Source organism: Ostrea edulis, chromosome 2 (genome assembly GCF_947568905.1).
Source record: "Ostrea edulis chromosome 2, xbOstEdul1.1, whole genome shotgun sequence".
NCBI classification, from domain to species: Eukaryota; Metazoa; Mollusca; class Bivalvia; order Ostreida; family Ostreidae; genus Ostrea; species Ostrea edulis.
Genome location: NC_079165.1, coordinates 41,392,116 through 41,404,391, shown reverse-complemented (window position 1 = coordinate 41,404,391; position 12,276 = coordinate 41,392,116). Strand labels below are relative to the sequence as shown.

The following is a 12,276-nucleotide window of genomic DNA, read 5'->3' as shown; positions in this document are numbered from 1 at the left end:
TCCCCTTCTGCGTTGCAGTGGAGGACAATAAAACAAGAGGCCCATGGGCCACATTGCTCACCTGAGTCACCTTGGTCCATATCAGAGAACTTTCTATATATATTTGCATGTAAAACCGTAGTCCCTATTATGGCCCCAACCTACCCCTGGAGGCCATGGTTTTTGCAAACTTGAATCTACACTATGTCAGAAAGCTTTCATGTAAATGTGAACTTCTTTGGTCCAATGGTTCTTGAGAAGAAGATTTTTCCTATATATTTGTATGTAAAACTTTGATCCCCCTTGTGGCCCCATCCTACCCCCGGGGGCCATCATTTTAACAAACTTGAATCTGCACTATGTCAGAAAGCTTTCATGTAAATATCAGCTTTTCTGGCTCAGTGGTTCTTGAGAAGATTATTTTAAAAGATTTTACCTATATATTTGTATGTAAAATTTTGATCTCCTATTGTGGCCCCATCCAACCCCCGGGGGCCATCATTTTAAAAATTTAAAATCTGCACTGTATCAGGAAGCTTTCATATAAATCTCAGCTTTTCTGGCTCAGTGGTTCTTGAGAGAAAGATTTTTTAATGACCCTACTCTATTTTTACCTTTTCTTGATTATCTCCCCTTGGAAGGTGGCCTGTCCCTTTATTTTAACAATTTAAAATTCCCTTTACCTAAGGATGCTTTGTGCCAAATTTGGTTGAAATTGGCCCTGTGGTTTTTGAGAAGATGTCAAAAATGTTAAAAGTTTACAGACGGACGGACAGACGCCGGACTACGGGTGATCAGAAAAGCTCACTTGAGCTTTTAGCTCAGGTGAGCTAAAAATTAAAGGCATAACTGTTGGTAATGTGGGGAAATTTTTTTTCCAACTTGCTGATGACACGTCAATTATTCTTGATGGTAGTGAAGACAGTCTTTCAGAAACTCTTAAAACTTTACATGCTTTCTCAGAAATGTCTGGACTATGTATGAATTACACAAAAACTCAAACAGAATGGATTGGCTCAGAAAGATACAGTAACGATGTTCTTACTCCCCACAGTAAATTTAATTGGAGTACCACTAAATTCACTTTACTAGGAATACATTTTGACGTCGACTTGACAAAATATACCTAAATTAAATTATGACCCAAAATTAGTAAAAATCAAATCTATGCTAAATCAATGGGAAAAGAGATATTTAACTCCCATTGGCAACATAACAGTTATTAAAACATTAGTGTTACCATTGTTAAATTACATCCTGATGTCCATCCCTAACCCATCTATTGCCTATTGTTAAGAATCCTTTGTGTGGGGTTGTCAACACACAGGGTAAAGAAGGATGTACTTGTCAAGAAATATGAGATGGTCGTCTAAAAATGATTAATCTAAAAGCATTTATAGCTTCAATGAAATTGTTTGGGGTAAGACATCTCTACAATTAGGGGGTTGAGTAATTTCATTTCAAATTTAAACCTAAATAAATTCACATCCTGTTGGATTGAATGCACTAATCTATTTTTAAAGTCATTAAAAAACAAATTTTGAATAGAGTTGTTCAAGGCTTGGATCAAATTACAGAACACTTGTACTGAGTCTAATTTTACTGCAGATTCACCTTTGTTAGTTTGTTTTACAACCATATGATCCATATTAGTAAGAAAATGTATTTTAATAAACATCTATTCGACAATAATATCAGACACATTAATGATTGTGAGTCATTTGATTATCATTTGATCTGATGTTTTTGTTATTTGCTTTATTTCAGTTACTTACACAAAATAAATGTTAAAAGTAAACTGAATTTGGCGGGTTTTTTTTGCACATTAACACCAAGGCAGTAATGAAAACAACAGAGAATTAAGAAAAAACAGAATGTCCTAAAGTATCGTGATATTATCATGATGTTGTGAAAACAATTTGTGATATATCGTGATACAAAATTTTTGGCGATACCCATCCCTAATACCGGTACATGCAATATCAATAAATTGGATACATAAAAGAGTAAAGAAGTAGGTACAGTTTCTAAAGTCATTTGGCCCAAAATATCGATGATTTCACTTGGAGCTCAAAGCCTGGCATTCAAATAAGGAATAGATTAGCAAACCCAAAATCCGCTCAGTTTGATCAGCAAAATGATTTGTGTCATATGACGAGAGCTAGAAGTTGGCATAAAATTGCAAAAATGGCTAAAATGCCATTTTCAATGAAAATATCCACAAATTCAAGTGGTTTTCCTTTCAGAAAACATACAGCGCATGCGTCGAGCAAATTCATATTCAAGTATGTTTTTTATCTTAAAATAATACACAATATATATCATTTTCATTTTGCTCGACAAATGCGCACATCTTTTCCTGAGCAATAATATGTATGACATTTGACAGTTTTCAGGCTTATTTTGAAAAAGAGACGGGAAATGTCTTATTCATGATGTCATAATGCTATCCAATAAGGAATATCATTCTGATTTTGTTGACATAGTATAACTGGCATATATTTTACTTTCTTAAAACGCTAATTAAAGGTTAATTCCAGACACATTTCATAGAGAGAAACTTTTTGGGCCTTTTTTGGTATACAATCGTACCTTGTTCTTTGTCATGGATACCAAGACATCGTAAACAATCATATAAACATATTACTGTACACTGCAGCATAAAGCAAATCCTATCTCTGCTCTTCTATAGGTGAAATTCAAAGAGATAAACAATGCCATACTATAGTTAAAAAATATAAGCACAGAAAAGAAAATGGGAGTTTCAGGCTGTATAGCTATATAATCCCAACATTATTTATTACAATTGTTTTGATTGGACAAAAATAATGCTATGTATTTATACGCACCTGAAAACAAATAACGTTGTGCGGGGAAACTATTCAAATTTTTTAAATTGATAATACAGTGAACAAATTGGAATTATAAGAATCAAACATTCTTTTTGAAGAATTTATCATTGTGTAAACTCCGGACATTTTACTCACAAACTTAACATGTTGGTTATTCAGTTTGTGAATAAAATGTCCGGAGTTTACACATCGATAAATTCTTCATAAAGAATGTTTAATCGTATATTGAATTTTTGGGACTGATTAACAGGGACACTGGTTAAGGTGTACCATACATATGTCAAAAATTGAAAACAATCCCTAGTGTAACGTCATTTGTGACAGGCAATTCAACTTTAAGACATAATTAGATAGTATTTCTTCAAACTTTTTATTTTCTAAACATTTATAATACAGCACTGCTTTTCAAGCAGAAAAAGAAGAGGTGCTATACGATTGTGCCCATGGAAGCTGTTCCACAAAAACTAGGAAGAAAACTGACATTTGTCCTCTATTTTGAATACTGTGTTTTACATCCTACACTTCTGAACTTATTTAATTCTCGTTGTTTCATGTTACTGTTCTTGGGTTATTTATATTGAACCAAATTATAATATCATAATGATACATTTTCAGTAATATTCTTTCTTTTTTTCAGGCATTTGATTTTTTTTTTATTTAAGCAAATCAAAATTTGGATTAACTTGCCCGATTTGAAAGTTTTTGGGGTTTTTTTTGTTTTTGTATTTAAACATATTTTATTGAGAAACTCATTAGGATCGGGCAGCAGGCATAGCCTATGTAGGCCCTCTCCCAATTTGATTTGAAAGTTAATGTGTAACCCTATTGTATCATTGTCAATTCCTAACCTGTCCGGTATTCCCAGTCTTTTACAGCTTCTGTATACAGACAAAACATTGGCAACATGGCGATAATTAAACCAGAATCTTGAGGTGTCAACGAGAACTGCCCAGTTGTTTGTGTGTCCACTCTTAAAGAATTCTTCTGGGTTTGTACCTGTGGACTGTACATATAATAATCATTGAGTAAAAAGTAATATACCATGCAATTATTTAATTTGATACAATAATACAAACAAGATGTACTGTGAGCAATGCTCACTAAGAATACCCCCGCTTACCCCTACATGTATCTCTCAAAAGGTGTTGTTATTTGGTATAAATTACCTCTTTCCTGAGTGTCAAAATATGGTATGCCTTTGTAGAAGAAAATGGAAGATATAGTCCGAACACAAATCCATGGCATAAACCTATGATTTTGACCTTGAGATCAAAGGTCAAGGTCATAAAGAGGTCATGAATGTACATGACACATAGTCTCATGGTGATACACCCATGTCTTATGGTATGACTGTGTCAAAACCCTATAATCAATTTTGACCTTGAGGTCAAAGTTCAAGGTCATATAGAGGTCTTGAAGGTACTTGACACATCGTCTCATGGTGATATACTCATGTGTCAAATATGATATGCCTATGTCAAAGAACAAAGAAGTCATGGCCCTGACACGAATCCATTGTAAAAACCTTTAATTTTGATCTTGAGGTCAAGGTCATATGGAGGTCATGAAGGTACATGACACATTGTCTCATGGTGATACACTCATGTGTCAAATATGGTATGCCTATGTCAAAGAACAAAGAAGTTATAGCCAGAAGTTATGGCCAGGACACGAATGCATTGTAAAAAAAAACAAGAGGCCCAAGGGCCTAGAATCGCTCTTCTGATAAATTGTACAACCCCACCATTTCTATTCTTAGCCTCTTAGTATTCTAAACCTTTAGTTAAATCCTAAGAATTCAAAAAAATTAGGTCAATGTGACCTACTTTTTGGTTTACACATTTTGAGAACCCAAGAAATATCAACTGACAAAGTTTGATGATTTTAAGCCAATTAGTATCTGAATATTGAAACATAGCTGTCAAATTCCAATCGTAGGTCATGGTGACCTACTTTTTGGTCAGCGAACTCCGAACATGCAAGACCCATCAACTGACAAAGTTTGATGACTGTAGGTCAAATAGTATCTGAAATATATAAATATAGCCGTCCAATTCCAAAAGTAGGTCAAGTTGACCTACTTTTTGGTCGAAACCGTTCGAACATGCAAGACCCAACAACTGACAAAGTTTGATGACTGTAGGTCAAATAGTATCTGAAATATATAAATATAGCCGTCCAATTCCAAAAGTAGGTCAAGGTGACCTACTTTTTGGTCGAAACCCTTCGAACATGCAAGACCCATCAACTGACAAAGTTTGATGACTGTAGGTCAAATAGTATCTGAAATATATAAATATAACTGTCAAATTCCAAAAGTAGGTCAAGGTGACCTACTTTTTGGTCGACACACTCCGTAGACTCAAGATGCATCAACTGTCAAAGTTTGATGATTGTAGGTCAATTAGTGACTGAAATATATAAATATAACTGTCAAATGCCAAAAGTAGGTCACAGTGACCTACTTTTTGGTCGATACACTTCGAAGACTCAAGATGCATCAACTGACAAAGTTTGATGATTGTAGGTCAAATAGCGTCTGAAATATAGTAATTTAGCTGTCAAATACCAAAAGTAGGTCACGGTGACCTACTTTTTGGTCGACACAAACCAAAGACTGAAGACGCATCAACTGACAAAGTTTGATGATCCTAGGTTTTACAGTGCCCAAAATATGCATCTAAAATTGAAAATGTGAAATTTGAATATCTGCAAAATTCAAAAAGTAGGTCACTGTGACCTACTTTTTTTATAAATATGTTTCAAGGCCTCAAGATGCATCAACTTACAAGATTTGATGATTCTAAACCTCTCGGTATTTGAAATAACAACTTAAAATATATCTATAAATGATAAGCCATAAAATTCAGAAAGTAGGTTACGGTGACCTATTTTTCAGTTGACGCATTTCAAGGTCCCATGATCCACCAACTGACAAGTTTTGATGATCATAGGCTTCAAAGTGTCCAAGATATGCATCAAAATTAATTTTAAAATAAATACCTGCAAAATTCAAAAAGTAGGTCACCGTGACCTACTTTTGAGACAACTTGACACAAGGTCCTAAGATGCATCAAATGTCAAAATTTGATGATCCTAGTCCTTATAATGACTAAAATATCAAAGATTTAAGGAAATATAAATTTAGGTCAACTTTGAAGTGACCTTGAGACCACGCCCTTTGCCCCAGGGTAATGCCTTGAACAATTTTTAATCTACAACATATCCTCATCCTTATGTGTAAGTTTGGTGATAATCTGCCCAGTGGTTCTTGAGAAGAATTTTTAGCAACCACTACTTTTGTTTGTATTTTCCTGATTATCTCCCCTTGTTAAAGGGTCACATCCCTCTATTTAGTATGTATGAAAGCCCTTGGGCCAATGATACCCTGTAACAAATTTGAAAAAAATTGGCCAAGGGGTTCTTGAGTTATAGCCCTTTTTCTAAAAAGTTTATGCACACCGCACAAATGGCCATAGCATTAGCTCTTTGAGCCTTCGGCTCAGAAGAGCTAAAAACCTTTAATTTTGACCTTGAGGTCAAGGTCATATAGAGGTCATGAAGGTACTTGACACATCGTCTCATGGTGATCTACCTGTGTGCCATATATGGTATGCCTAAGTCAAAGAACACAGAAGTTATGGCCCGGACACGAATCTGCACAGACAGACAGACGGACAGACAGAGTGCTTCCTATATACCCCCCAGAACTTCGTTCGGGGGGTATATGATGTACTGATGTATTAAACCCAATGTGCGATATGAGTAGACCGAAAATCCTGTTTCAAGTTTCTGATGGACGCGTGACATTACCAGTGATTATTATATACCCATCAATGTTTCGTTTTTTGATACTGTTGATTTCACATAGTGTGATCAGGTTGTCCGGATCACCACACTGTGGTTTTCTGATTCCGTATCAGTATCCTCTGAATCTGATGACGTCACAATGCATCAACACAACGTTTTCTTGTGGAAAATATTAACCGCGTCACAAACAATACTGCGAACATAAAATATAATTTCACCATATGTCTGTGTTTTTGATCATTTATATTACATTTGTTATCTTATAAATAATGGGGTATATAATAAATTCATCATTACTACAGTAACTTGATCCAAAGAGATGGATCATGTCTAGTTGACAGGTGCTGATCATCAGATCGATCTCGACGCCTCGTTTAATCTGACGATTCATGCCTGTCAACTCAATGTGATCTGACTCTTCAGATCAAGTTACAGTAGTAATAATATATATTTATTGACAAACATACAGGTTATACTACAATACACCTGATGAGGTAAGTATACACCTGCCTTTACATTTTTATAACCTCCTGAATCTCTAGTCAGGTGCTCTACCAACTAAACATCTGGTCACCACTGATCAAACCCAGCTGACTGCTACATTCCTCCCTTTTTAAATTGTCTTCATCATAGAAGACACATAACCCAGATTCTTTTTGCCCCTGGCAGGACTTGCATTTACAAACCCTGGGGTGGTCAATAGCACCAAATCAGAAATGTAACAGGAAGGGAGTAAATGCAATGGACCAGACCGGTTTTCAAACCCGGACTCCCTGAATCTCTAGTAAGGTGCTCTACCAACTGAGCTAACTGGCCTCCAGTGATCGAACCCGGCTGACCGCTACATTTGTCAACATTTCAATGCTTACTATGGTGGAGGTCATGTACCAACTACAGTCACAAAAGTAAAACTATAGTTAACCCGAACATGCTTTACTGGCTATTCTCCTACATACTAGCGGTCTAGTTCAAAGATGTCATACAACGTGTGAGAAGTTTGAAGTAGTTTCTGCAGTTACAAGCAGAGAATAATTTTGAAGAATATATGAAGGAAATTACAAGGGGTGCAAATTTTCAGTATTCCTTGTCGATTACACTCATTAGGAAAACAAGTTTGATAACTGCAATAAAAAAATTATTTTAAATTATATGATTCATAATTTCGGGGAAATTTTTTATCCTGAAGAACACAGTTATCAAGAAACAAGTTGTAGTTGTTTGATTTAGGCTGGAAGTACATTTGTAATTCTTCAACGCCATCATTGAAAATACATTGCAAAATTGACAATCCACAACTGATCTGTTGCAGACATGGCCATATTTTTACTTCTGAAATAAGCTAAAATTCGTTTGCATGCAGTAGTTGACTAGACATGTGTAAACTAAACTCCTGCATTTGACTATGGTAACATGCTAATTCCACCAAAAAGTATTATAGTGTAATTTTTTTTTTTAAAGAATAAATTTAATTCAAATTCTGTAATGGTGTACCAAAACATAATAGAGGGCAAAGTGGAGCTCTCCCTAAAGGTAACATGTATAACAATGTACATTATTAAAAATGAAAATACAGAAATTAAACAAATGAAAAATTAAACCACTATTACCTATCGAACTTGAAAATTTTGGTCCAAATGGCAATAGATTCGAATACAAGCGCAAGGACAAGTATTTCTCCATTTTGAATCTCATGTACCTAAGTTCAAATCATTCTGAGATGTTACATAAAATCCGTAAAAGCATGTAAACCATATTTTCTTAATCATATGTAACAGGAAGGGAGAAAATGCAACGGACAAGACCAGGATTCGAACCCGGACCCCCTGAATCTCTAGTCAGGTGCTCTACCAACTGAGCTAACTGGCCACCAGCGATCGAATCCAGCTGACCGTTACACTCCTCCCTCCTTAAATGCCTTCACACCTGAAGACATCAATCCAGGATCTTTATCCCCTGGCAGGCATTTTCAACTGTCAGTTCCAGGGGCTGGTCTACGGCACCAAATGTAACAGCAAGGGAGAAAATGCAACGGACCAGACCGGGATTCAAACCCGGGCCCCCTGAATCTCTAGCCAGGTGCTCTACCAACTGAGCTAACTGGCCAATGGTGATCAAATCCGGCTGACCATTACACATTTATAATCATTCCTTGATTAACGCGAATTGTACCATGTCTCCTAGCCAACACAGAATATGACGTCACAATGCACTGTTTGCATCAATTGCATTATATTTCCAGCGTTCAATGAATAGGCGGATCAAATGTCTAAAGTCATGTAACAAAGTGTTAGGATGCTTTGATAGAGCTCTGTCCTCGTGTTAGCCGGTTAGGTGCAGCACCTTCGGGATATGTTTTGTCCGGTTATGGACATAGATACTAGCCTAATGGCAATATTTTTTGCTTCGCCCTCAAACACGGTCATGCAATAAGACATGTTATAAAATAAAATGTGGAGAAATATATAAATCACGGCAGGCATATTGGCCTATCTAAATATATATAAATTTATAAAGGGCAAAGCCCTCTCACGACCCAAAGGGCTAGGTAACACGTATGTAAATGTTTAAAAGGAAAATATAGAAAACTAATGAAAAATTAAACCATAACTATGGAACTTGAAAAGTTTGGTCCCAATGGCGTCGATTGGAATACTAGCGTGTGGACATGTATTTCTCCATTTTGAATCTCGTGTACCCAAGGCCACATTTAAAAATATGTTTGTTTCCCCTCTCCCGACCCTAAATTTCAGAGGAAGGTCGGTAGGTAGGTAAAAAGTTTTTTTTTTTAGCTAGCAGAATTTTATTTATTATGAAATTCCCATAACCATTAACAATGCCCGATACCAAACGTCGTGAAGCACATCATCCATGTTTCCTCATCAAACTCGTATAGTCAGTTCTCGCGTAAATTCTGCTTTGATTGCCACGTTTTGCAATTAGGGAAGGTGTCGATATTTCGGACAGTACTTCATGTATTTTGGAAATGCTCATTATCTAACCACTAAACTTAGGCATTGGACTACATGTATACATATTGGTTGATTCGACGAACATTGGGTTTCATCAGAATTTTCTCTGCTATTTATACCACATACTAACACTTAAATAAAGTTAGGGAGAATGTTGCAACTATGGACAATGGTGTTAGTTTTGGACACATGGTGTTATAAAATTGGTAAACTCGGTTGCTGTCTTTTATTTATGGTTCACTGACATTTTATGCTTTTGTTTTTTGCACATTATCTTAATTTATATATGATAGTGATTTTGATTATATTTTTAAATGATATCGGTAGATCTAGTTTACCAGAAAACGTTTCAACGAGACTTGATTTTGCCGATCAAACAAAATGGATGCTGACATCAACCAATCAGAGCTGAGTTACACATGTGCATATAATTAGGTGTTTTCCAGTTTGTAAATATAGCATTAGTTCAGAAATAAGTTAAATTGAGAATGCTTCTGATTGACTGTCAAAAATATCGCATCCGTCCGAAAAATCAACACTTTCCCCTGCTGAAGAACACAACTTGCACACTGGATTGCCCCGAATTCTCTTGTTTCCGCGCTCCTCGTATAGACAACATTTCTCCATCTCGATCTTGCAGATCACTAGTCCGAATTGCGAGCCGAATTCAATGTTAAACTCACTTGTAACTAATCAATAAAACAATCATGATTCTTGTACTTATTAATATCGATTAAAAGAAAATATCAATCCAAAATTCGATATTAAACAGAAGCCAACAATTGTAGTCAACCGAATTTTCACTGCCATTTGAGCAAACGAGTCTCGTGACTCAAAACAAAGCTCGACAGTTTGATAAAATGTTTTCAAGAGACTGTTTATGTGATGAAAGAACCCATAAAATCGATATTAGTAAGTACAAGAAGAATCGTTTTATTGATTAGTTATGAGCTTAAAATTGAATTCGACTTGTAAGTATTTGAAATCAACCAGAGAATGCCGCCTCCAGCTGGAGGGGGCGAAATTTCTAGATTTCGGACCAGAACACCTCCTGTATTCGTATTATTATTTTTTAATTTTGGATTGAAACCAAAGAAGATATAGAAAATTTTTGTCATTATAAAATACTGATCTGTACCAGAAACGACCTTGAATTTTTCTTAAAATTAAAAAAAAAACTTCACCAGAATGGCGTAATAAAAACTTATGGGTCGGTGTGAATTTTCAGACTCGGTCGGGCGAGGGGAAACAAACAATATTTTTATTTTGGCCCAAGTTTACGTCGTTCCGAGATGTTATATAAAATCCGTAAAAGCATGTAAATCTTATTTTCTTAATCGTATATAGGCCTAATCACTCCTCGATTAACACGATTGTAGGTCATGTCTCCTATGTTTGTGTATTTACTAAATACCGACACTGAATATGATGTCACAATGCACTGTTTACATCAGTTGCAGAGTTTCCCACGTTCGATGAATTGGCGTATAAAAATGTCTAAAGTTAGAATACTTTGATTGAGCTGTCCTCACACGTTAGGTGCTAATATTTCAGGATAATTTTTGTCCTATTATGGATCTAGATACTAATGCCAATATTTTTGCTTCGCCCTCAAACAGGTTGGGAACACTTCCCCTATAGCGAGATATTCTCCCTAAAACGTGATTATCCCTCTTTAACGAGAAATAAACACTAACATAAACAGGTGTTTTGGCGTCTTTATTGAAAATAATGGCAAATCCCGTGCAACGCTAAGTAAGTGCGACACACACTCAACATGATGCGAATTGTTTCTATGAAATTGACAACATAGTCAAGAAATTTCATATCAAAGTTGCTGCGTAAGAGAGAAGTAGTCTGGAATCCAATACACAGCGTGAGTGTTTTTGTTTCGATTAATATATTTGCAGAAGCATATCACACATTTTAGCACTTTTTCTTCTTTTCATGTGAAACACGAAGAGATGTATTCCACGGGTGTTTTTCTCGGTTGTACGGGATATATTTACTCTCGCTAGAGAGGGATAATCGCCTTTTAGCGAGAATATCTCGCTATAGGGGAAGTGTTCCCAACCTGTCAAACACGGTCACGCCGTAAGACATATTATATATAAATGTTTGAACTGCCAACTGTCGACATGTCAACCGTTGACAAATGTTTCAATTGTCAGCTGTCGACCTGTCAACCATAATAACATAAGACGAATTACTGCTTAATACTACACTAGAATGAACTATTTGTCCGTATACTGGAGTTGATCCTACTTTTCTTCGACAGGCGTATTTCCTCAACCGACGTATCTTAAATTTCTTACTTTCTTCCTAGCAAAACTGCAAATTAGGCTAAACCTTGATGAAGAAAAATGACGAGAAAATGAAATGATGATACAAAGCTTATTGTACATTTTACCTTTTGAAGGAATATCAGTATCAATGTAATCAACAGAAAATAAAAGTTAGCTATGGGCGCAGCCATATTGATTGAGAGTAAATTAATGCGCCGGCGACTGGGCGGTTGATATTTACATTTCCTCGAGACAATGAAAAAAAAATTATAAAAAGTATAATCTTTATATTGAAATATTTGTAAATAGCAATACATTGTAATGGCATACTTTGTAATCTCATTTTAATAAAAACATAGGACTATATTTTTCAAATACACC

At 35.6% G+C, this 12,276-nt stretch overlaps 1 protein-coding gene across 1 annotated transcript in view; it reads right to left on the bottom strand.

The window, feature by feature from the left end:
* The window catches only part of LOC125680450 (GPI-anchor transamidase-like), a 24,543-nt gene extending 12,426 nt beyond the window's left edge, over window positions 1-12,117 (bottom strand). The window contains exons 1-2 of the mRNA XM_056154027.1: window positions 12,021-12,117; window positions 3,680-3,834 (exon numbers count right to left, since the gene is read on the bottom strand). Of these exons, the coding sequence (XP_056010002.1) occupies window positions 3,680-3,834; window positions 12,021-12,086 (221 nt within the window). The 5' untranslated portion in view covers window positions 12,087-12,117. The remainder of the gene's footprint in view (window positions 1-3,679; window positions 3,835-12,020) is intronic.
* Between the last annotated feature and the right edge of the window lie 159 nt (window positions 12,118-12,276).